General features: G+C 34.6%; 1 protein-coding gene across 3 annotated transcripts in view; it reads right to left on the bottom strand.

Moving 5' to 3' along the window:
- Positions 1-27996, bottom strand: part of MSR1 (macrophage scavenger receptor 1) — a 92097-nt gene that overhangs the window by 42410 nt on the left and 21691 nt on the right. For 2 of the 3 annotated variants that reach the window (XM_015144805.3, XM_015144807.3), the window contains exons 3-7: positions 26326-26439; positions 19916-20328; positions 15573-15759; positions 6550-6630; positions 882-962 (exon numbers count right to left, since the gene is read on the bottom strand). In XM_015144805.3, the coding sequence (XP_015000291.3) occupies positions 882-962; positions 6550-6630; positions 15573-15759; positions 19916-20328; positions 26326-26439 (876 nt within the window). The remainder of the gene's footprint in view (positions 1-881; positions 963-6549; positions 6631-15572; positions 15760-19915; positions 20329-26325; positions 26440-27996) is intronic. The other variant, XM_015144806.3, reaches the window with a different exon arrangement.

The following is a 27996-nucleotide window of genomic DNA, read 5'->3' on the forward strand; positions in this document are numbered from 1 at the left end:
TATGCTTTCTGTGCAGTTTTTCTATAAATGTAAAACTGTTCTAAAAATAAAATGTATTTTTAAAATACCTCAATAATAGGGACCCTATTCCTTTTATTTCTTTTTCTTATTTTTTAGAGACAGGGCCTCACTGTGTGGCTCAGGCTTGTCTCAAACTCCTGAGCTAAGCAATCCTCCCACCTCAGCGTCTCAAATAGCTGGGACTACAGGTGCTCACCTCTGCACTTGGTCCAACTCTATTCTCTTGATGATTATTCACTTTGAAATTAGGAGACAGTAAGCCTAGCTCTTTCTAAAATTGCTGTTCAAAGTTTGCAATTCAAGCTTAGGCTATTGGCAGAGCTGATGGAAATAATATCATCATGCATGTACATTTCAAAATGCTGAACAACCCCGATGATTAAGCACTAGTAGATAATAGCGGACAATTTATTTTGCAGAGGATAGGATTTCAGACTTCTCTGTATTTTGCTAACTGTAACTTCACAAGGTCTGGCCGGTTGTGGTTAAATGGGTGTTTATACTTTGCTTCTTTTTTTTTTCTTTGCCAGTCTTTCAACTATCTTTGTTCAAAGATGGATATCATTGTTCGTGATGATTTATTATTGTGAAAAGTTTATAAATCCTGTGTGTTTTTTAAAATGATTTTCCTTTGGGATATAGAAACTTTCCTCAGGTGAACAGAAGTCAGTTTCAAAAATGTGATTTCAGAAATCATTTTTAGACCACAAAATGTGAATACTAGTATTGACACAATGACCACTTTTTATCATCCAAGAATTTAAAAAAAATATACTACATATATAACATTATGTATATATATAAATTATTTGGTGTTTTTTCTACATATTCTATAAAGAAAATACACATTATCATAATACCTGGCCTTCCAGCATATCCTGGGAGTCCTCGACTTCCAGGAAAGCCAATTGCTCCCCGATCACCTTTAAGACCTGGAGGACCTACATTATTAATGAAGAAAAAAAGGAGGTAATAATTCATTTTCATACAGACTTGAGAGTATAATGAAAACATCTAGTTTTATAAGTGAATATGAAATTAGAGAATCTCCAAATGAAGGAATAGTATCTTTCCTAAAATGTATTGTTTGACATTGAAAGATAATACAAGCCATAAATATAAACCTTAGTACATTCAGCACATTGTAGCTATTCAAAAAATAACATATTGTTAGTAGAAATAAAAGCACATTAGAAAACATAGATCTTAGAGTTTTAACCAGAAGACTTATGTAGTCAACCAGTAATCATCAAATGGCAGGATTCTGCTGTAGCTGAAATGACAACTTTAAAATGTAGAAGCTGAAAATTGAATTCTTAAGATTCGCCTTAGAAAAAATACAACTCAAGCAATGTAAAGTATCAATGAGTGTTTATAAAATAAATTGGTGTCTTGGCTCTGAAATATATTACTTTATCTATCATGGACCTCTTCTTACATATTTCATTGTCATCCCAGTGTAAATAAACATAAACACACACACACACACACACACACGATACACAGATTTACTTACGAGTATGTACTATATACTGAAACAAATCTAGGGTTTTATATGCTTAAATTAAAACTGAAAATGGCTATTTTTTAACCCAATATTACTATGGTGATCATAACAACTGCATACAAAAGAAAATGTTATATTCCTATGAAATAAAATATTTTATCCTAGAGTTCAGTGGTTCTTGATAAACTATTGTGATAGTTTCGGCATCTTATGTTGTGTCATTATCAATTCACAGAGATCTCATTCACCCAGTTTCACTTGATCCCTTGGGGAGGCACATTGTAAGAAACTGATTACACATCTTTTCCCAATATCAGCATTTTGGAATATTACTTTTAGTTCATAAGTTCCAGAAGACAGGGCTTATATATATTAAATATATTTTAAAAACCTTTTCTTGAGGTTTATTAATAGAGACACCTAAAACTGGGCTAACTTCCCTCTAAGAAGCTCTCAGTTTAAAAAGTATATTACTCTTAATAGTAAGAAATATTAATTAATCCAGTATAAAACTTTGATTCCAACAGAAATTAAGCAAACTTCCAAAGCAATAAAGTGATAAACTATGTTTAGAATGATTGCTCCCAAAGCAATAAAGTGATAAACTATGTATAGAAATATTAGTAAAGTCAGGACATTTCAACTCAATTTAATTACGAAGTAGTATATATTGGCTGGATTTCATAGTATACAGCCTAACAAAGACCTAACATCTGTTCTCAGTACACGTTGATTAATATTTATACCTTCCTTCACTATGTAAGCAAGGTAGTGAGACTTCTGTACTTGTGGTTACTGAGACTTGTCATTCAAATTTACAAATAGAAACACTGACAGTAAATTCTGCCAATTTAAACAATTTGAAAACATTCCCCTACTCTTTGTAGAGTGCCATTCACAAGTAACCTCCACTTTTACTATTTCGTTCATTAATTCAAGAAATATATGTTGTACCAGTCTCAGTACATTCCTGGAGTTAAAAATAACCTTGTCCAAACAGATCTTCCAGAGTGGAGAAACAATGAGAGCCAGATAGTGAGAAAGGTAGCAAAGAAAGACGGTCATTTGGGGGTTATAATTTTAGAAAAACTGGGTAATGGAATAGAGAATGCCATGGTGCCCGCTTTAGACAGGAGCATCAGAGAAGCCCCTCCAATGCTGACTTCTCAAGTGCCTTACAGTGATGCTCAGAACACAGCTGTTCAACTAAAAATCAAGGTTGTTCAACTACAAATCAAGTACATTTTCAATGGGTGAGCAAATAAATCTGTAAATGAAGCATATCAGATACTTTCATAGAAATCAGGCAGTCATAGAGTTCTGTTCTGGGAGATGGTTAATCAGACTCTATATGGCCTATGGAGTTATGTGACTTGTTTGCTTAATGATGTTTGAAAATGTTGTCCCCAAAATATAAGCACCGCTGTTGAGCTTTACTGCATACGATCAGATTCCCTGAGGCTTTCAGGAGGCAATTAACTAATTTTCTACAATAATCTGTGGCAATGGGAAAGGGTCTGGCACCTAATTCTAACTCATGGAGAATGTAAGTACAATTACACGGAATCTCAGCCATGGGATGTTCCAAGAGACATTAGACATCATCCAATCAGAATCCATCATTTTACAGACAGTTCCGTAAGATCCCAGTGATCAAATCACTTACATAAAGCTGGTCTGATAATTATTCACACATCCTAGGTGTCCTGCTCTGTTCTGGCTCCTTTCTGCAATGTAGCAGACTGGTTAAGGGCATGGACTCTGCACTCATGCCCATTGGGGTTGAAATACCATCTTTGCCACTTACTAGTTGCTGACTGACCTCGAGCAAGTCATTTAACTTCCCTGTGCATTGCACCTGTAAAATGGGTGTATTATTTGTCTCTGCATCATCAGGCTGATGTGATAATTAAAAGAGCTCATACATGTAAACCACTTAGAAAAGTGCCTGGCATGTCATGAATACTTTGTAAATGTTAGCTTTTCTTGTTCTCCTCTCCCTCCTCCTCATCCTCATTATTTTCACCAGCCTGTTGTAAAGGCTTCTAAATTTAGTTTTATTTAACGATATGTACACAGTTAGCAGTGACACTGTTGTAAAGGCTTCTAAATTTAGTTTTATGTAACGATATGTACACAGTTAGCAGTGACACTGTTTGATTCATTGGCACCATTTGTTACCTCCAGAAGAAACCCACTTTCAACACTCAGGCATAGAGCGACAGCCTGGAACCAGGCAACGTTCCTTACTCAGGTGTATATGTAGGAATCCTGTCCTTGTTGAAGCCTGAGGGAGAGGCCTTCTTGGGCCACAGCCTATGGGAAGGGGTGGGCCAGGGTAAAGATATATGTGGATATAAACATTAATAAAATATGGTTCCTCTCTTCCAATATCCATGGTTAAGATGAGCTTTATATTCTCTTCTGGAGGCACTATTCCTATGGTAGAAAATTCAGACTAAGTAAGGAAAGTAAATAGTATTGGTTGATGATGAAAAGTTTGCAGCCAGAGGAGCCTTCAGTTCTCTCCCAGGGCATCTCACGTAGGTAGCCCCTTCCATGCCTACAGGTCAAACTACCTTGTTATTGATCACATGGACATAAACAGCTCCTTAGATGGCCCACCCAGAGATTCCTTTAGAAAAGAAAGTTGTTTCTCCTTCAAAACACTGTTGTCATGGGAAAACAACTCTAAAATGAGCCCCTTAAAAGGAATGCACGTGAGATCAAAAATCCTTGATCATGACATTTGCCTCACTTATATTATTACTTATCGTCCTGGAAGCTCTGTGGATTCAGAGATTCTGTATCTGTTTACACATACTCTACAGGGTATTGTAGAAAACCAGGCCTGCAGAAAGTGGTCAGCATATATTTTTTGAGTGAAAAGTGATAGGGCGTTCTCCCTAACATGCTTTCAGGGAAATAGTCCTCTAAAATACATTTGTTCTTATTTGTGGAATAAAGCATATGTAAACATAATATCCACCACAGTATATCAGTCACAATTCTACGATATTTAATGCATTAGTTATTTAAGGCTACTAGGACAGCCATTTAGGTTTTGCAGATATTTGCATCATGATTGTGAGTCTAGATGAGTTTGATTTGGTCAAGCTGAGTTTAGTAGGCTCAAATGGATGTACAGATGGGGACGTGATAAGCCTGTTCAATTTAGAAAGTAGAATTACTATGGTTGTCCATCATATACTCTTTGCTTCCTGATTTCAGTATCAAATATGAGGCAGTTAGACAATCTGGTGGAGAAATGAACAGAATGTAGCAAGTAATCAGGGAATAATTCATTAGGAAAGATGCCTGATATTTTGAATACTTTTCTTGCAGTGCACCAAACTAAATGGTAACCTGATACCCTAAAAGAGTTATTTGATTACCCCAGGAACTCGACCTGTCTTTTATGAGGAACTGGGTAATGCCTATTTGTGTAAATGAGCAGTACCAAAAGCAACAAATTATGACATCAGTTTTTACCCTGTAAATTTAAACCATGACAAATTGTAAATTTACAATAAAAAAAAACAAAATCAAAGACACAAGCTGAAATTTACAAATTCTTCTATTTCATATATTCATAGTTCAGAAACAGCTGCAGAAGATTTTCCCAAGATGAAGCATTGTATGGCAAGCTGTAGCCCAGACTGAACTTTTATGGTTGAGTTATAGAGCTCTGACAATTGCAGTTTGTATGGAGGAGCTAACAGACCCTTGACAACAGTAGTCTGGCAGCAGATTTAATACTGATTGTTTCCCCTGCTTATGACATTAATGCAACATTGTTAGTATCTGCTTAGCATTAGTCAAGTAGAAACGCTTTCCTGAATAAAAGTTCTTTCCTGGCAAGGCATTCAAAAGCACACCAATGCCAATACCATCTGACCTGGCATATTATATATATGGGGAGGATTGCTATTTTATATACATAATATAAAACACATGTACCTGGATGTATCATCTGTCTTTCCATATAATATGCCACATACACAACACACACTATATATGTACATACGTAAACATATATCTGCTTAGGTAGGTATCAAGTTCATGCTTTTCATTGTCAAAAATTATTTTTCTGATGTGACCAGGGCTAGTCAATACATTGATCAGAAAGAAGAACCTTTTATATAATCAAAAGACAGAAAAATAAGATGAAGTACGTGGTATTTAGACATTTTTTGGTAACACAAACCATTCTAGTTATAATTAGACCTTACAATATACTTCCTATCATCAAACAGCATGCAGGATATTTGATTTCTAGCCAAGGCTAACATAACAATCATGTTATTATCTTTTTTATTTTTTCAAGCAAAGAAAGTTCATGTTCTCTCTTCTGTGTCTTCTATTGTCTTTTTCCAAAATATTTCTTTCAGTATTATAACTTAGAGGAAAACAATTTGAAACAGTTTTGCTCTTAGTAAAGCACAGAGAATGACTGTCAGCAAAGGTAAATGTCATCCATATTTTAGCCAATATTTACATTCAGATTTCATTAGTTTAAACAGATATATTCCAAATACTACATAAGAAATACAGTCCAATTTGCTTGTGATTCATAACTCACTACTAGTATGAGTTTTTATGTCTTAAAAATGAGATAGCTTGCAAATGTGAAGATGATATATTCAATGCAAAGATAATTTTTGTACTCCCCTTCACATATGATCTAAGGTTGGGTCTGCTTTATACTGTTTGCTGTCTATTATATACATGTCACTCTCGAGACTTATGAACAATTCCATTTGGTTACTCTGGTTAAAGCATTTATTTTCTTCAAAAATCATGAGTAATGCTTATCATTCAATATATGATATGATTAGGCTACTACAACAGTTACTACCCCCCACCAACATTCTCTCTGTCTCACACACACACACATACACACACACACACACACACACACCCTCTGCAGGATATAAATAAAATAGTGATCCTCCCCTACACATGTACCTGGATGTATATCATCTATCTTCACAGTATACGATTAGCTATAATTGCCATACCTACTGGACCTGGAAATCCTCGTGGACCACTTTCTCCAGTTGGACCTCGATCTCCTTTTTCACCTGGAGGTCCAGGAGGACCTTTAAAAAAATTACAGTTATTGATCATAGTTATAAAGCATAGGAAAAATAGGTTAGTCGTCTGTCAATATACTTATATAAGGAAATCCAAGGTCTTTTATTTGTTGTGCAATAATACAGAAAATGTATAAGACCAAACTTCATGAACGGAGGAGTATTCTGCTATTCAGTAATATAATGCCTTATGCTAATAAGGATGACATTGCCTCAAAACAAACAACCTAACAATATATTAAATGTGAGTGTGCCTCACGCTTTTCTATGTTCTGAGAACCTGGGGGCAGAGAAAAGACAGCAGGCTGTCACAAAGTCGCATTAGCGTTGTACACTTCCTAGGCAGTTAAACTTTGAGTTAGATATAATATGCAGTTAACTACTATATGGAAAATCTGTAAGTAAGAACTTAAAAGACATTTCTGATACCCTCAAGGGAAAGGAAAATTCACACACAGGAGACAACCAGAAGCACTTTGTTGGAACTGACCATAAACTCAGATATTTGTCAGTGAGCTGGAGATTGGCGTGCATGGTGATGGTTGAAGTCTTCATTGAGAAAGTAGGATAATGAGGGGTACTTTCAAGAACGAAGAGAAGGGGAAGGAAGATAATTCTTAGGGAGTAGGAAAGGTATGAAGAAAGGCAGGAAGACTAAAATGAGTAGAGGAATTCTTTTTTCAAGTAAAATCCTAAGTCAAACTCCTAGATTGGTATAGATGCTATAAACAATATGGAGACACTGCTAGGAAAACTTCGCTCTCATCATTTTTGTCAGGTGGCTCTCCTGAGAGCTGTGATTAAACAACACCGATTTAGTCATTTGTATTTTCTGTGTCCAGCAAAATAGATACCTGGTCATCACGTCTTTAAAATGATTTTACCTAGCTTGTCTTTAGAACTCAGAGGTAATCCTACCTACATACCATGTTCCATATGGAGTACAGAGGACAAATATTCTCTTCTTTATTTAAAGAAGAACACTTAGTTTCTTTTTCAACACCAAAAGAAAGAAACAGAAACATTATTCCACAGATTTACCACAGAATAGGGAAATAGTGATATTTTAAAGGAAACATTTTCATTTGTTACTGTCTGGTCACATACATGATCCAAGGAAAACATACAATTGTATACAGCATCCCTGGTTAGAATGCACTTGTTTACAAATTTTAATCAGCTGGGAGGTATAATACCTGAAGAAAACTAAGAGGGGGCCACATAAATAAATAAAGATTATCTCATGAATAAGTATATTTTGTCCATTTTTTTGTTGCTTATTTTGACATCATTGACTCTACTTCTGTCTATTCCTCTGGTATGTCCCATTTTCAAGGTACAATTTGGGTTTTAGAGGCTCAAGACATCATTACTCTTCTCAATAGAATGCCCCTTTCTCTTCATATGCAGCATTGGACACACATTTAATTGTATTTTTATAATAAAAGCAACTCTACTTATAGGAAACATAAAAGCCTAGAAAAGCCATGAGGAAAAATATAATTCGTAGTTGTATTATTTTAACTAAAGATCTTTAACACTTCTTTCCTAAGTGTGTATGTGTATTTTTCTCCACATAATCGTCATGCAAACAACATATTACCAGGCTTTTAGAAATTAACCAGGGTATTATAATCTAAGGTATAGCTTAATTGTTGTGAGACATATATTTAGTGCTGCACAAGAAATGCCAGGTTTCTATATCTAAGGGAATTTGTATGTGCTCCCTATCCTCTGCAGAAGAATGTAGTACTTCCCAAGAAAAGGGGTTTAACCTGCATAACCATGAACACAGCTGTATCCATTCATCACTACATAGTGATGAATCAGAGGGGAGGGGGGCAAGCAGGACAGACATTCAATTTGCAACCTGAATTTTGTTGAACTAAGTGAAGGGAAGCACAGTGATAGTATTCAACGATGGTGTTTGGAAAAAAGTGCACAAGCAAAGATTTCAGTTTAGTAACTAAGGATCCAAAGCAAGACTCAGACATTCCAGGAAAAACTAGAACATGAAACAAAAAGAAACAACGGACACAGAGAATAGATCTAGCCTCTTAGCCTCTGAGATTGACTTCTCACCATTTCTTTGGTAGGTAAGAGATAGAAGGAACTCTCGTAATTACTAATTATCCTTTCAATTATGCTACATGTAATTATGAGAACTGCATACAGCTTTAATTTTGGAGTATTAGTTCAATCACAGCAAATACATCTGTTATTTTACAAAATTTGGAGTTAAAGATCCCTCTCTGTAATTTTATATAAAAATACTGATACCCAGTATTCGAATTCTAGAATAAGAAAAACAGGTAAAGCTTTTTGTTAGAGTTCTAACTAGGCGTGTTGAATGTACATTTTTATTGTTATTCTATTCTTCACGTAACATTAATCTTACTTATTATGTTTCATTTTTGTACATTGTTATAGCTCTTTTACTGTTTCTAACAAAATGTTGGAAGGATCTCAATAAATGTTTTAGGTGTCTTTTAGATACATTGGGGGAATAAAATAACAAATTATATACCACTTTACTCTTAGTTTCTGATGCAGAACTTTTCAGAACAATATCCACTACCTTGCCACCTTCCAAAACTAACCTCCTCTCCATTCCCATTGTAGCTCACGTCTTCACCGTCACATGGCTGGACTATTGCTAGAGCTTTTTTATCTGGTCTGAATGCGTTTTGTCTATTTCATCTCTATTTCCCTCAGTGTTGGCTTTCTTCTTCTTTTTGATAAGAATCTGTTTTGCAATGTCTCCATCAAATTAAGGAAATGCAGTAATCTATTCTGCCATATTATGGAAAAAAGAATAAAGACTCAGAGTCTCTTGTAGTCACCTTCTTTGTTCGTAGTTTCCATTCAGTCTTTTCAAAATTTTGTTCCATATCGACATAATAACTGCCTCGTGGCATCAATAAATGGACAAAATGCTACCTGTCAGCTCCCTTGCTGATATATGTCAAAAAAAACTGGGTTAATATTGGCCAAAATATATGATTTACTCTAGTTCAATAAGCCACAGAATTTACATTATTTTTCATCTTTAATATTTTCAATTATAGTTATAGGAATAATTCATAAATACTATCACAATAATCTGCCATAAAGAATTACCTTTACAAAACACATGCACAAAATCTACTATTTAGCTTCCTCCATGATCATTTCTTAAAAAGGAAAATTAAGATTTCTATATAACCACAAAAAAGTACTGATATATAATATGTGATAATCATCAATATCATAGATCAAAATTACCCAATTTACTAGAAAAGCAAACCCAGGCATATCATATCATTTAAAATTCTCAGATAACATAGCACTAATAATATCTGACTAAGTTTCCAGAGCTATGCTTCTCTAGTTTTTATTCATTACAAGCATTAATTTTCTACTTTGTTTTCAATCTTGTCTCATATTCAGATCATCATAAAAATCCGCCACATCTTCTAGTCTATTGCTGCCTAAACCAGCATCTTTTTTTTCTAGTTTTCATTCTCATTGATTTAGATATGTTTAATCTGGAAGACACTTTAATTATTGTTTAACTAAACATATTTATAGAGGGTCAGAGAGTGACTTGCTCAGGGTCTTAAAGCTAGTCGGGTAAAATCAGAACTAGAACATTTCATTTCTTTCCTGACATCCTATGCTACCATGTTCTAAATTTAATTGACTTCGTTTTCCGTATCTTTTCTTCCATTATTCCTGAGCTGAGTTTTTTCTTTACACAGTGGTTAGATAAACTCACAATTCAGGTTTTTTCCTTTTGTTAAGTGGTCGGTTTTTGTTGTTGTTGTTGTTGTTGTTGTTGTTGTTTTCAGAGATGGGGTCTTGCTACTTTGCCTAGGCTGGTCTTGAACTCCTGGGCTCAAACGGCCCTCTTGTCTCAGCCTCCCAAAGTGCTGGGATTACACTGTCTCAGCCTCCCAAAGTGCTAGGATTACATTGTCTCAACCTCCCTAAGTGCTGGGATTACAGGCATGAGCCTACAGTCCAGCTGTTAAAATCTCAGTAATTAATTGTACAAAACTCCAAATTCAAATGTCCTCAGTTGCTTTTTCATTTTCTCTACTATAAAAATCAATATTTCTTTTTTGGTGCTCTTATATCCTAGGAAGCCAATATATCTAAAATCTTTCCAAGTAAACAAAATGTTAGCTATTCTCACCACAGAGCCATATTATATTTCATTTCTCTTAAATAACTTTCTCTAGAGTTCATCTTTGCTTCTTTAAATCATGTTATCCCCAACTCTCCACCAAACTCTACTTCACCATTTCCACAATGAAATTGTATGTAGTACTTTAAGAGTCTAATTATTATAACTACTTGAGAAATGTATTAAAAATCTTTGTCTCTTTTAACTGTATAATTATTTAGTGATTATTAATACAAGGGAAGAAAGAACACAAATTACACTCATCCTACAATCAACACATGATAAAGGATAAAGCACTCATTAATTTCTAAAATATGCTTCTTAAGTTATAATTTAATTAATATATATTTCACGGCTAGGTGCTATAAGAGATATAAAGAATAGTTTCTAATTGAAGTAACTTGTGTCCAGGAAGAGTTAACACTGTTCTGGAAGAGAATATGAGATACTTTTAAACTTAACTATCACATTAAGAATTCTCTTGTGAGAGAATACTTAATGTTCTGTATTAAGACAGAAATAAATGTCAGCTGGGCCTTACTATTGGTAGAACCAGCAAAGGTTTCATGTGAGAGGTAGCATCTTAAATGGACTTTGAATGATAAATAAGATACTTTCGAATACAAATTGAAGAGAAAATATTTCAAATAAAGGAAAATACATGAGGCAGCATGCACAAAGTACTGGGTGCATTAGAATCACAGTCAAATTAGTTGAAATATTTGATATACAAAAAAGACAAGGGAGGGAATGAAACATTCAAGATTAGTTAAGAGACACACTGAAGAAGATCTTGAGTACTACAGGCAAAATAGTATGTCTAATGAGGGGGCAACAGAGAGTCTTTATGCAATCTAAGACTTGCATTAGGAAGGCTGTATTCTACAAGTGTGCAAAAAAGTATTACAGTCTGGGCAGGAAACAACTGCAACTCTGGCAAAGAAGTGATAAGAATAATTTATATAAGGATATAAAGAAATGACAAGGGAATAGAGAATACAGAACGGTGAGAACTAATAGTGGTCTTGGGAGATATAAAATAATTAAAATTGATAGCTTGCAAACCAGGAAGAATGACACTGCTATAACAGAGTGTAACTTGCTAAGAAGAAAGTGTGAGTTTCACTTATTCACTCAACACATATATAATTGCTCTCCCACTATTTTCCAGGCACTCTGACTGGCATTGGGAATGCAGAGGTAGACAAGAAGGAGAAGACTTAACCTCACAGAGCTCACATTCTACTGGAGAAGATACAAGCTAAACAAGTAAGCAAATGTACAGATGACATAATTTCATATAGTGGTAAACACTATGGGGAGATTAAAGGAAATCATGGTAGAGAGAGATGGGGGAGGTTAGAGTGAGAATGGTGGAAGGTAGAGGAGGTAACTTCAAGTGGAGCCAAGAAGGAGTAGGGATGTAGAGAAGAACATTTCAAGAGAAAGAGAAAATGTCTAATGTTCATTATGGACAGCATGAAATGAAACAAGCACTTTCTCTTTATTAACTTTTACTTGTTCATGGCACTTAATTCTTCCACATTTCCAAGCAAGGCTGAAGGATGACAGAGGGAAGATTTAGAAAATTAGAGCAGAGAAGTAGACAGGTGAAAGACCAAGTAGAAGTTTAAATTTCATCCCAAGACTAATGAGAAGATATTGGAGGATTTAAGCACGAGAGATAAAAGACACATCTAGTGTAAAGAGAGAAACCACACAACCACACACAACTAGTAATTTGTGTGGGTTTTCTTAAATAGCATTGTTGTTTGTTTGTTTGCTCTATTTAGAATGGACTAAGAGCAGAGGCAGGGGAAAGCAACTGAGAAATGGATTCCAGACTGGGATATGGTTGCTTGAATGAGAGTAGTAATAGAGAATAAGAAGAAGTTTGATTTGAGATATTGTATGAAACAAGAATTAGTAGGATTTACAAATGGATTACATAGAGAATGAGAGCAGGGAAGTCAAAGACAGCTTCCAAGATCATGGAGTGAGCAGGTAGTTGGAAAATGACAAAACCATCAAAAAGACTGAAAATGCAACAGATTTGGGGAGGCGGATGGGGGTGGCTAGTTAAGAAGCGAGGATTTCGTTTTGAATTTGTAAAGCTTTGGACATTTATTTGAAATCCAAAGTGGAGGTATCTAATTGTTAGAGAAAAATCTGATTAATTCAAATTTTTCTTTATCATCTGTTTCACTATGATAAATACTATATGTGATATGTATTCTGTATAAGCAAGCTATAAAATACAACAATAATGAGAATATCCTTGCAACATCACAATCCAAGAAATCGGTATCTACCTAGATGTTCCCCCTTCTCATTCATCTATTTCCTTTTCACAGATAAACATTACCCTGAATTTTGTGTTTATCATTTTCTTAAATTTTAAAACAACCATTCTATTACATATTTATGTGTCTGTAAATTTACATTATTTAATTTTACTAACTATAAGCATTAGAAGTAAAAATTATCTATGTATCGTTTTCTGGGACTTGTTTTTGTTTTTTTTTTCATTGTCATCACTTGATTATAAGGCTTCTTAATTTTCTCAAACTAATGTATTTGAAATGAAATCACATGAAGTTCTTAGTTCTGTTTTTCTAGTTGCTAATGATATAAAATGAGACAAAATATTAAAATCATGAAATAGAGCTTAACAGACATGGAAGCTGGAATGAGAACATCCAATATGAATTTTACGTCAGTTACAGAGGAAAAGAGAGAAAGAATTGTGAAGAAGCAACAGTCAAAGTGAATGAAGCTGGTTATATTCACAAACTGATAGACATAAATCTACTATCATAAGAAGTACAACAAATGTTAAATGGATAAATTATCAATACAAAAACACAGATAAGTAAAACTGCAGATATGAAAGACATAAAGAATGACAAACCGATTGGTGGCAGTCATTTTAAGAACCATAAGAAAAGCTTGAAGCCAGGGGACCAATATTTTCAGCACACTGATGGAAGTAATCAAAATAACTGTCAACCTAAGAAGTGTGTATGTAGTACAACAATTTCAAAGATCAAAACAAAATAGAGAAAATGAAATCAGAAGGTTTCATTACCAATTTACTTTCACTAAATGAACTTCCAAAAGATATACTTCAGGCAGAAGGAAAATAATCCCAGAAGAAATGACTGAGGTGCATGTATAAGGGAGAACAATTGGTAAATTCATGGGCAAATTTAAATAAATATTTGTTGTGGGTGAGTGATGACTATCTGAGCCAGTGGTGCAGAGTTAAATAATTAACCAAGATGGCTGTAGATAAAGAAAGACAGATTTATTAGCAAAAGCAGGAAAATACGTTGCAACGAAGCAATGAGCAGGCCAGCAGAAGAGAAACTGATTGCCAGGAAACAAAGGTTTGCTGAAGATTTTATAGAATAGTGTTTATACCATATGCTGAAGAGAGCTTGTGCAGTACTGATAAGCCGAGGTTACAGTGGGTTAACTTGCAGGTATCTGGTGATAAGTTTCATGCACGAAGGACCTACATGTTCTGGACCATGAAGAAAGGCAGATTTATAGCTTCTCTTCTTTCTCTTTTTGCTTTCCTTGGTCCTACCAGCCTGACTACTTTTCCCTAATTAGGGCTCCACAATATTGTCTGTATAAAAAAAGAAAAATAATATTGACTAAGTTCTCGATTAAAAAACTAATGTAGAATGAGCTATACAAAAATATTAGCAGGAAACTAGGGAAGAGGATAATCAAAGCATTTTCAGTTCCTTGTGTATTTTAGGATGAACGTTAAGATACTGATCAACTATAGACTTCAAGATAAATGTTAAGGTCAACAATCAATAAAAATTACAAATATACTACAAAGTTTCTAAAACCTTTTTGGTAACTTTGGTAGAGAGAAAAATTCACCAAGAGAAAAATCTTCATGGCCAAAAGTGGCAATAAAGGAAAGCAAAAGAAACATAAAATAAACTGGAGAAAACCAGAGCACAAAATAAGAGAGTGGAAATAAATACAGTCAAAAGAGATGGTCAGATTATATATTTTTTAAAAAGAAAAGGTAAGTGTTCATTACAAGAGACAAACCTAAAATAAAGGATAACAAAAGGCAAAAGGTTGCAGTGAAAATATAGAAAAATACCTGCAAATTGTTGAAATCAAAATATAGAAAAAAATCTACAATGTAAAGCTAAAACTAAAATATCTAAAATGTAAAGCCAAAACTGAAAGTGCATATATATATATATATATATATCTCTTTGGTAATATTGGTAGAGAGAAAAATTCTTATATATTCTATATGCATATATAGGCAAGATTTAGCTCACTGTTTTTCACTAAAAGGTGTTGCAGAAGAAATGGACAAATCCATCATTATTTTGGAGAGTTCAAAGGATCCTTTTAATTAATAATACAGTCAGGTAAGAAGTAAAAAAGACTGAAAGTTTTGAAAAAACATTATTAACAAGCTTGGTTTGTAAACATGTGAAGAAACTTGTAATTACAGAAAACTTGTATTCAGTACTTATGAGGTAGTTTTTAACAATGAGCAAATCATTAGACCTTAAGATATATTTGGCTTATCCCTTTCTATTTAAATGACACTCGGCTACTGGTTATTGTACCCTGTCTTGATCTGATTTTAATATTCTTTCCTCTGGGTATCTGCAGTAAATATATGCTCAAAAACTATTTATTTCAAACCGCAGGATTTCAAATATCAAATCTCTGCATGTATCAGTATATTTTAATATATGTCATTTTCTGGAGGAATGACAAGATGTTTTACCTTGAATTAAAGTGATATTTCTCAAGGTCTGAGAATGTTCCCAGTCTTTCAGTCTGAGATCATTGGTGATGTTATTCAGTACTTTCACTTCTCCTTTTATTTCCTGTTCCAAATGCACTTGTTCTTCTTTCATAGCCATAATTTCTGCTGATACATTGTAAACACGCTCCTCTAATTTACTGATTTCCTGTAAGACACAAGTAGGCATTCACAACCTTTTACATACATAATTATCAAATATGAAAGTTCAAGAAACCCTCGGAGTTCAGGTTTTTAAAAACATATGACAGGAATTTTATGGAATAAAAATATCGAGATTAGAAAACTGTTTTGAAAGTAGTAATTCTTTAATTGTGAAACATTTCCTCTTTTGACTGAATGGCTGAATGTTTATAATCACAACCTCTTTCAAAAAATCAGTTTAATATATCTATGATACGTTTCTATTCCCATATATAGAGATGTCAAAATGCTAACAAAATTAAATAAACATCATAAGGTTTTAATTTATCTGAAGTAAAACATCTTCATACTGTACTTAGAGTGGCAACATATTCAAATTCCATAAATTTGATAGATTTATATGGGAAATTGTTTTATAGTAATAAGCAAAGTTTAATGTCATAAGCCTCAGTGGTGATGAACATTGACAATAGATTTTCATACCCAATAAAACCCCAAACTCGCATATTAACAGTGCTTTCCCTTCAATTTGCATTGCCTCTGTATTTGAGGCATTAGTATTTTGTGTCTTCAGATATATATATATTTTGTGTTTATTTATACATATGCATTCATAGACTTAGAGTGTGAAAAAGAGAGAGGATCTTCCTATATCCTGGAATATGCTTTTATATTTTACTCAATAATATATTAAGGATATTTATCTATTAAAATACTTTAGAGACTGACATTTTCAGTAATTTAGTGGAATTGAATCTATTTCTCAAAATTTATTTAGGATTCCTATTCATAGTGTTTTGAGCTGTGCACTTTTCTACAACTTTAAACAATGCTGCCATGAACATCATTTTAAATGTATTTATATATTGATGTAAGTACTTCTATAGAACATCTTCCTGGAAGCGGATTTGACCAAAGGGACTAAACATTAAACAGTATTTTTGTCCAACCATTGCTGTACTTCTCTCTAAATATATGCGACCATTTTTCTTCCTCTTACTGCGTGTCAGTGCCCACTTTTTGCAGCTAAATACTGGGTACCATTAATATATTTAAATTTGCATAATAAGAGTAGGTACATAGCAAATCATTATTATTTAACTTGTTTTTCAAATTATAATGAGGTTAAAGCATCCATTCATTCAATTTCTGACAATTAATATTAATTAATTTTTCTTTTAGACCCTTTGCTTGGTTTTCTCTTTTGGTGTTGGGCTTTCTCTTTTTGACGAACCAAATCTTCTCATCTATTCTGGTAATAATTTTTGTCTCTCTGTTCTACTTGTATCCCATTTTCTGTCTTCACTGTATGCTTTATCATTGTATTAATTACTCCTATGTTCTAAAGTTGATAAATACTCATTTCCCATTTGCACATGGAAATAAGCCCGTGGTATATTTTTCTTTAATCCAGATGTAAAGAGAAAATTACACTCTCCTGAGCTGGACTGGACTAGACAAGCTGAGGTGAGAAGATCAAGATGGTCAGAAAGTAAGACCTTTGAAAATAAATGAATGTGCATCTAGATTTGCCTCTTCAGTGACACTATATGTAAGCAGAGAGGCTTATCAGCTTTCACTGCTCTAACTGTGCCTTCTTCCAAACGAAACCTTATTCTAGATTAGAATTTCTCTGTCCTGCACCTCCTCCTTCCCTGACCATTTGACATTTTCTGTACATACCATCATCACAATAAAGGTGAAATGGTGAGCATGGATGTTTGTAGAGCACACCACCATGATAAATACGCTTGACTTAATTTAGGTGGCTAAAAATTGCTGCAAGTATGTCAGGTAGTTCTAGACGTTCAGCATAAAGTGTTAAGGGACTAGAAAGTGATTTTGCTTCCTAGAAACCAGGAATCACTCAGCTTTTTCATCATACCGAAAAGCTGAGGCTACTTTTTATTTTTATCTTTTTGAGACGGAGTCTCGCACTGTCACCGAGGCTGTAGTGCAATGGCATGATCTTGGCTCACTGCAACCTCCGACTCCTGGGTTCAAGTGGTTCTCCCAAGTAGCTGGGATTACAGGTGCACACCACCACACTGGGTTAATTTTTTTTTTTTTTTTTTTTTTGTAGAGATGGGGTTTCACTATGTTGGCCAGACTGGCCTCAAACTCCTGACCTCGTGGTCTGCCCACCTTAGCCTCCCAAACTGCTGAGATTACAGGCGTGAAGCACTGCGGCCAGCCGATGAGGCTACCTTCTTATTCCCTTCTTTGAAAACTGCATATGGTGCTTACATTTGTCAAATTTCACTGGAAATTATTTTCCCTGGGAGGAGGAAAAGTGTGTTTAATTTCAAAATATCCTATACAGCATCCATGCACTCCCTCCACACGCTACCACCAGTCACCCTCCTAGAAACAGGCATTTAATTTTGTAGTCATACAGTCCTTTTGACCTCTATCGATGGAGATGATAGATGCCACCCCTGTTTTTCATTTGCTGCCAATGTCCTTCCTTTTTCTTTCAAATTAATGTTTGGTGTGTCCTTAATAAGTGTTATGCTGGTGTCACTTATAAGCCATTTCCTCAAACGACATTTACAAATTCAGGCATTCATTTAATTTATTCCTACATTGAGCTAAACATTCAAAGATCAATAAAATTATTCAAGCAATGGGGATGAGAGTCCCAACATTGTTTTTCAGTGTACACAGGAGTACACACACACACACACACACACACACAGAGGCACTGACCTAGTTCCTAAGTCTCTGTGAGTGACTACTGTTTCTAAAGATGTATATAGGTTTCAAAGTTTCACCATTCCCTTGTATTTCCTTTTCTAATGCTGGAATTCCCTCCAAAACGTGTCTACGCAAACTTGAACAGCTCACTGATACCAGATTTTGATTGTTTCCATTAACTATCACTTCAAACAGGTTCAAAATTTCTACCAACTTCCAAATGGTTTCCAATTTGCTTTCAATTTCTCACATATTTGGGTGCAAAAGCATACCACAGTCAGCCAGACACTGTGGCTCATGCCTGTAATCCCAGCACTTTGGGAAGCCAAGATGGGTAGATCACTTGAGGCTACGAGTTTGAGACCAGCCTGACCAACATGGTACAAACCCCATCTCTACTAAAAATACAAAAATTAGCCAGATGTGGTGGCACGTGCCTTTGATCCCAGCTACATGGGATGCTGAGGCACGAGAATCACTTGAACCTGGGAGGCAGAGGTTGCAGTGAGCCAAGATCATGCCGTTGCACTCCAGCCTGGGCAACAGAGTGAGATTCCATCTCAAAAACAAAGAAACAAACAAAAGCACTCCATGGTCCTCCAGGATTTAATGCACTGCCAGAATCGAATGTATCCTTCTTCTTCCATCTCATCCAGCTTCCCTCTCTCCTTACCTCATCTCAGTGCTCTTCTGACCCTATTTTTACATCAATAGTATTTCTTCTCCACTCTTCTTTCCCCCCAACTTAATCAATGTCTATCCCGATAACTAACATTTTAGCTTCCTCTCTTTTTTGTATCATCAAAACTATGGACAGTTTCTTCTTTGTACACTTTCTCTAATCTTTTGATAGCCCAAGACTTTAATATCCCAATCCCCTTTGATATACTTACTTATTAACAATGTAGGAAACACTGATAGATTTTAGAAGTGACATGGAATAGAAACGGAATACCAAGGCATTGGGATGAGGTTCACCAACAGACTCCCCATACACAAACTGTAATACCATTGTCTTCTGACACCTTAAGTTGAGGACCATGTACAAGTTCAAAAGTTCTGAGTGAAACTTACAAGTCAAAAAAATCTAAGCACATCAAATGGGTCTGTTGCAAAATTCACACATACAGAGTGTTCACGTCCCAAGATCTGCTAAGATACTCTAAAAATTATGATCGGTTTAGGCAGTCTAAAAAGACATTTTAACAGTATTTATAAAATATGTAAAGGGAGTCTATATTCAATGGGAAAATTTCCCCCTTTTTCTAAGAGTTTGGAGACAGCTAATCCATTTTAAATCCCTTAACATTCATTTAAAGTCTTTTGATAAGTTCACCACAGAAATCAGGGTAAACAGGATAATGAAACAGGGTTTGCAATTTTTGCTTTCCTGTACCGCCTAAGGAGAAGAGACTTGGATAGATTCAGTTCCAGCACGTGACCTTGCCGTCACAAACTCTTACCTCTTGTTGTTTGAAGGTTTTCTCTTGGATTTTGCCATTCAGCTTTTCTATGTTGAGCTGCAAATCAAGCAGTGTGGTATTCAAACTTATTAAGGACTTGGAGATTTCATCTATTGTATTCCCATGTCCCTGGACTGAGGAAAACAAGGTACTTAGCTGGAGAAGAATGTCATTAAATCTTTGATCAGTTGTCATGCTGAAGTTTTGGAAATGCTCTGCATCTATGAGATTGGCTTCCATGTCTGAAATGTGCTGGATTCTCTTCTCCATGTTGCTCATGTGTTCCATAAAGACTTCTTGAAATCTCGTTTCCGCTTCACTGTCATTTCCTTTTCCTGTGAGACTTTGAGTTATATCGTCTGCATTAGTAGAACCAATGGAGCAATTCTTCGTTTCCCACTTCAGAAGCTGAGCTGTGTATTTAAGTAAAAATAAACCAGTCATGGTCTGATCCTTAAATGCACACACTATCCCATCCCATATCATTCCCTTCCGTTCGTTTTATTCCATTCCATTCCAACATTTTTAATGCTAGGCTAAATCAAGTATTCACTTTTCATCTACAATGTGTGAACTACGCTAAGTATATTGCTGAGAAGCACACATTCTCCCTTTCCCATTTTATGTTAAGATGATTCCAGGATTATATCATGCTTTCTGAATTGCTGCTTATAGGAATCTTCTTGGCCACTGATTTTGGTTTTGCCAATTCAAAACAATTCTATAGATTATGAAAGGCAATGTATCTACAGAACTGTTGTTAGAATAAAATGAACTAATGCTTAATCCAGTTTCTGAAGTAAGCCTGTTGAATAAGTTAACAATGATAATGATGATCATGAGGATGACAAAAGCAATATGTGGTTAAATACTGGTATCATGAACAGTATGGATAAATTGCTGGTTTATCTTCTTCATTCTTTCACTTGAGCTGCCAGAAAAGTGTCATTTTCAGTTAACACAGACCTAATTCACAGTTGGTAGAGCAGGAAGTTGGGCAAATACTTTTTTTTCTCTTTATAAAGGTACTATTCCCATAACACTCCTTTTTAACTATTATAAAATATATATTCACAGCAGAAAATTTAGAAAATATAGATAATATGAAAAAACAATTTACCATGAATCTCTCATCCTAGCTTAAACTCTAGGATTTTGGTGTATATGTCTCAAACCTTATCATATTATTAATCTTAATGTGACATTTTTAAATAATCTGGACACCACTTTTTAATGTAATGCTCTATCATAAGTACTTTTTCATATTATTAATATTTAATATTTTTTTACAAAAATAATTTAAGAAACTCCATTGTATTATATGCATGGATCTGCCAGATTTATTTTAGAAAACAGCTGCATTTAGTTTGCCTCTGTTTTCAGTAATATAGTCAATGTTTTGATGAACAATCTTGTGATTAATTATTTACCACATTAAAAAAATTGTATTCCAAAACAGTATTTTAGGAACACAGCAAGTTGGTGATAGATATCCCCAAATGGGCATATGTTCTCTAAACAAGCTAATTATCATTCTGAAATAATCTAAAGCAATATGTTTTATAGTTTCAAAAAATAAAAGGCATAAACATTAACTTTTTATACAAAAATAGGTGGGGTGCATTGGCTTATGCCTATAATCCCAGCACTTTGGGAGACTGAAGCAGGTGGATCACGAGGTCAGGAGATCAAGACCATCCTGGCCAACATGATGAAACCCTGTCTCTACTAAAAATACAAAAATTAGCTGGGCGTGGTGGCGGGCACCTACAGTCCCATGTACTCAGGAGGCTGAGGCAGGAGAATCATTTGAACCTGGGAGGCAGAGGTTGCAGTGAGCTGAGATCATGCCACTGTACTCCAGCCTGGGCAACAGAGCGAGATTCCATCTCAAAACAAAACAAATTCTTAATTATAGACAATGAGGAAAATGTTAAACACAATCTTATCATTATTCAGTGATGGTTGAGGTTTTCTGTTTTCCTGTATTTCTATATATGTATCTGTTTATACATTTTACCGACATGTATGTTACTCATATTCATATTAGATTGGATGTATAAGATTTTCCACATTTGACAATTATGGAACAATAAAAAGAATAATTTCATATTGCTAAAAAATATATGCAGCTCCACCTGAGTCTATCAATTTTCTTAATAAAAGTGATATGATGACAGTACAATTTTTATAGATTTTTGAAAATTAAACAACACAAGAAAAACATTTAGTTCTACCCCTAACTCAAGGGTTTTGTTCAATAAATGAGAGCTTGGTGTTTACACAGAATCTAGTTCCCTGATTCTAGAATCTTCCTACACTACTCCGTTACCAACTAGGCTACTCCAAACAAGTTACTTATTCCTCTCCTTGCTTTGGTTTTCTCAATTTGTAAAAGTAACAATTACCTCAACAATGGTGCTGAGCACAAATGAAACAGGCATATCTATTCCTCTACAGTGCCTTATAAATGAGAGATACTATCTATCAGTTATATCCACCGTATTTACTACCTTTGCTTAAAGAGGCTGTGGTTGGATCACCTGAGGTCAGGAGTTCGAGACTAGCCTGGCGAACATGGTGAAATCCCGTCTCTACTAAGAATGTAAAAATTAGCTGGGCATGGTGGCACACACCTATAATCCCATCTACTCTAGATGCTGAGGCAGGAGAATTGCTTGAGCCTGGGAGGTGGAGGTTGCAGTGAGCCGAGATCCTGCCACTGCACTCCAGCCTGGCTGACAGAGCTAGACTCCATCTCAAAAAAAAAAAAAAAAAAAAAAGAAGAAGCTGTTTGATGAGCATTACTAATGTAGCTATTATTAGATTAAGAGTGTCATCCTAAATAAGTAATTAAATTCTAATTTCAAAAAATATATGATACCATATTTTTCCTGGTTTTATTAATTAATATTAGCTTATCTGAAATAACAAAATGTGTGTGACAATATTTTGATGTGATCTACAATAGAATTTGTATTGAGTATGTTATTCTGTATTTCTTAACGTATCAATAGCTTGGAAATAAAAGTGTATTTCTTAACTGTATTTCATCACATTTACTAAATTCATTGTGGGGAGCAAGTTTTGGGTTGACAGCCTCGTCCATGCATTCGTTAATTCTATGATTTAATTATTATATACTATGCGGAAAGCACTGCTTGAGTAACTCTGGGAATAAAAGAACAATCAGGAATGGAATTTGACTGTAACAATCAGAAGCCCAAATAAACATTTTTTTCAAAATTACTTCAAAATTTTCCTCTAGCATTGTCCTTTTTTGATTATTATTTCTTTTGAAGTAGCAGTTAAGAATTTAGATTCTAGAACAGAACTGCCTAGATTAGCAATTCTGGCTCTGCACTTTATAAACTATGGCATTGGACAAGTTACTTAATCTGTCATTGCCTCTATTTCACCATCTGTGTAAATGGGGTACTAACAGTCAGTGTCCAAATAATTAAATGAACTATATGTAAAATACTTAGACGACTTCCTGGCATGTAATAAGCATTTGATAAGTTTCAGATTTTTGCTATTATTAATATTTCAATTCAAGATGTGTAATTCAAGTACCTATATGCCCAATATTGATTGACTATGGGGAATTAGCATTGTGTGATAAAAATATTTTTCTGGAGTTGGATGTTACCATGAACACAGTTATCTCTATGCTTTATTTTACTATGCACATTGCCCTTATTACTCAGCCATATAGTTTTACTTTCATTGGAAATAAGATTTATCAGTAAAGCTAATATTTTTCACAATATGGAAAGAGAAGCCCCAATTTGACTAAGGTCGCATGACCAACTATGTTTAATTTGACAACAAGTTAAACATGAGTTGACAGTAAATGCTACATTTTATTAACAGATCTAAAAACACAAATTGCCTGTTTCATCAAACCCTGAGTGAAAACTAATTTTTCATTAAAATGTTAACTTTTTGTCGTATATCTAGGTAAAGAATGCCAGGGTTTATATTTCAAAAGTTCACTTATTTTTATTGGAGAGATGGCATTTTGTGACTTTTCTGTTTCACATATGAAAGGAGACAGAATTTTATGGTCTGTGCAAAAACCTAAGGACAGGGTTATATTTGATTCTATAGATCATAGCTACTCTTTCATATTGGAATTATCTTTTCCTACCCCAATGGATATTGTTTTCAGCTAAAGAATTTTTAGTATTTCAGTAAAAATTTATACATATATAAACCTAAATTCATGATTTTTCCTTATTGTTCTGACACAGTATTATGTTGTCACACTGATAGTGTTTCAGCAGCTTCTTTAAGGAAAGGTTGTAAATGGAATAAACCTTATAATTAAGAAAATAACCCTCAATATATAATTCACTTCATATTTAGAGTTTTATATATAATATTCTATTTCACCCATCAATTCATAGTTGCCAAACTTCTATCATTTTAGGGATCTATTTTGTCTACATTTGTAATTTTTTATGCCAGTAGAGATATATATTGCTTTTCCGTTTCTTTTAGAAAAATGTACTGATCTACAACTTAATTAAAGTTGTAAGTGGATTGTCAATTATTTCTTATTAATACATAATAAACATAGTGAAGCCTTTTCCAAATTCTGGTGAATCCGGTACTGATGTGAACTTATAAAATTTGAACATTCTTAGCAACTAGTCAATTTTAGTAGGTACCTATTGTAGTTTTAGTAAACAGACTAGTTCAATCGTTGTAAACTCCAGAACAAATCTGTTGACTTGGTAGTATTTTCTAATAGCTCAGGGACTTTCAACTTGGTTAGAACCTTGAATTATTTTCCGACTCCTGTCTGCATTCTGCATGAGCCTATCAGAAGCTGCAGTCCCTGGTCTTGGCTCTGCAGGCAGTGATTTGCATAAAAGTGATGAAATGTACTCAAATTCTAATTGGCTTATAGGCAATAATCCCAACAATGAAGCATCCTTTAGTTAAGCATTTCAAATTACAGATAAGCATAGACATAAACAAACATACAGATAACCTTGATTATGAGGAAATTGACTGTTTAATGCCAAACATTAACATGCCCTTTTACTCAGACAACAATAGTTTGGTTGGTTGGTTTGGTTGTTATGGTTGGATTTTTGTTTTAGTTCATTTTTAACGGTCAAAAAGAAGTTAATTGTTACCTGTGGGAAATATTTTCTTGAGGTGACTTTTTTGTTTTTTGTTGGCCAACCATATTGTTTTATAAAAACTTAATTAAACTGGGAGACAATAGACCAGAGGTTAGGGTTCAGAAGTCTTGGATGGGAACTCCAGCTCCAACACTGAGCTGTCTGAATTTTCTTATGTAGATAATGAGAATAATTACAGTATCTATACAGAGGTTAATTGTAAGGGTATATTACTGTTTTTATCATTTCTTTCTTAGTGAAATTTTTGCTCTGTCTTGGAATACTTCCTTAGACTGCCCTGTAGTAGAGGAAGTTTGGCCTGGTCTTTAGAAACTTTTTTGTTGTTGTTGTTAAGCTGCTTAGTATGCACATAAAAATGTATCTTATTCCCCGCATATCTCTTATTAGAGCATATGGGCAGACATTTTATCAGTCATATAGAGAAGAGGAGAGCTATAAGGCATATAAATTCAAATGCCGATCAAAATACACCAAATCCATCCAAAATGCTACAAGGGGAATAATATTTACATATGTGCTTAAGGTGTATACAAGCTATCTACCCTTGTAGAAACAGTCAAATCTAACTCCAGTTCAAGTCAGCCTCTCCAAAGAAATATGTACCTCAAGAACATCATTTTGAGCCCAAGTAACAAGTTCTATATTTTTTCTTTGAGAGGATGCTATCAGGTTATTTTTAGAGATATTTTAAATAATATCCCTGTGAAAAGTATGGTCACATAAACTGGATTTCACTAAGTTGTATGCCATTATTCTACAAGGTCTCCTCTCTTTAAAAACTGACAGAAATATTTTTTCCTCTCTCAGTACTAAGAATAGAAGAGCTTCTCCTGGACAACAGGTTGGTTTGTTATATTACAGCCATTGTTAATGTAAATGATCACGTTATTTCTTCACATTGGTAAAACAAATACTTTGGAAATTTGTCACCCACATTAGAAAGAGAGGACTCTAAAGGATAATATATTTTTGAAAGCGTTTAGTCCTTTTCATTTTACTTTTACAAATCTGTATTTTTATCTTGCACTTCTTATTTTCATTCTATTTTGTTTTTTCCAATTTAAAAACTATTCTTTCTACTTAACTTTGCAGAATCTGTTTTTTAATTTAATAAATTTGAAGGACTCTTTGTAATATAGTGTTTTCTTTATGAATGTACCATATATAAAAGACTGAATGCTTCTTTTTCGCTGTGGCAATGAAAACTTCACGGGATGAGTTACTAAATTTCAGAACTCTGGATTACGTTACCTGCCACTATTCCAATGAGAGGGATGAGAACTGCAAACACAAGGAGGTAAAGGGCAATCAGTGCAGCTTTGAAGGACTTCAGTTTCTCTTGAAGGGGAGGGCTGTTTTTAGGATCTAATAAAACAAAAAAGCCCAGCCTTCTGTTAGAAAGTGTTATCTTCTTCCATAATTAAAATTGTTTTAATCTCCAGTTACATTGTTACTACCAAGCCTATTGGAATAAAAACCAAGAAAAAATGGTCCACATTTATGCAGTAGAAAGCAAAGGGACAGTCACAGGAAAAGCCAATCCAGGTATTATTATAGACCCTTGATTGACTTATCCACTCACTAAATATCCACAAGAAAGTTACCATGCTCTACAAGTTGTGCTTGTCTGATTTTTTGGAATCAGTTGGTAAATTTGAATATTGACACTTACATATACAAACATAAATTTTATTCAGTGTTCACATGGGAAGATATTCTGGATGACAATAAAATTTTCTAAAGTAACTATGTAATTTTTAATATTTTAAAATCAGATAAGGGAAATATTTATTTTCAATGACTACAATGTTAAAATAATTTTATTGTCCAATTCCTTCTCAGTAGTTTTGTATTTGGATACCTCTTATGATTTGAATACAATGTAAACAATATTTAAGAAAAATGAAATAAACCAAGTGATTCACATTTTGACTAATCTTTAGAATGGATCAATGAAGCCCACCTTCTCTATATTTCAGAACATATTAATAACAGCAACCTTTTATTCATATGCACTTATATGGCACTGTGATTTATATAATGAGATATTAATTGTAGTAGAGACAAATCAATATAGAGGGGAAATAGTAGATGAGGAAGTCCTTTCTCTGATTAGGTGAATACAATGGTCATTAAAAATTTATTTTCTATGGTCATTGCTTTCATTGATCAATTAAGAAAAAAAGTAAATTTTACTTTCAGGTTGCAACAAACAAGGTTAAGGTATTGAAAAGAAAAGAAGAGAACTTTTTTTTTTTTTTTTTGAGACGTAGTCTTGCTCTGTCGCCCAGGCTGGAGTGCAGTGGCATGATCTCGGCTCACTGCAAGCTCTGCCTCCGGGGTTCACGCCATTCTCCTGCCTCAGCCTCCGGAGTAGCTGGGACTACAGGCACCCGCCACCTCGCCCGGCTAAGTTTTTGTAGTTTTAGTGGAGTCGGGGTTTCACCGTGTTAACCAGGATGGTCTGGATCTCCAGATCTGGTGATCTGCCCACCTAGGCCTCCCAAAGTGTTGGGATTACAGGCCTGAGCCACTGTGCCCGGCCAAGAAAGTTTTTAAAAAGTAAAGAAAAGAAAAGAGCTGGATGCAGTGGCTCAAGCCTGTAATCCCAACACTTTGGGAGGCCGAGGCGGGAGGATGGCTTGAGCCTAGGAGTTTGAGACCAGCCTGGGCCATGTGGAGAAACCCTGTCTCTACAAGAAATATAAAAAGTAGCCAGTCGTGGTAGCATGTCCCTGTAATCCAAGCTACTTAGGAGGCTGAGGTGGGAGAATTGCTTGAGCCCGAGAGGTTGAGGCTGCAACAGGCTGTTATCACACCACTGCACTCCAGCCTAGGCGAAAAAGTGAGATCCTGTCTCAAAAAGAAAAAAAAAAAAAAAGACAAGACAGAAAAGGAAAGGAAAGAAAAGATTGAAGGAAA

Source organism: Macaca mulatta, chromosome 8 (genome assembly GCF_049350105.2).
Source record: "Macaca mulatta isolate MMU2019108-1 chromosome 8, T2T-MMU8v2.0, whole genome shotgun sequence".
NCBI classification, from domain to species: Eukaryota; Metazoa; Chordata; class Mammalia; order Primates; family Cercopithecidae; genus Macaca; species Macaca mulatta.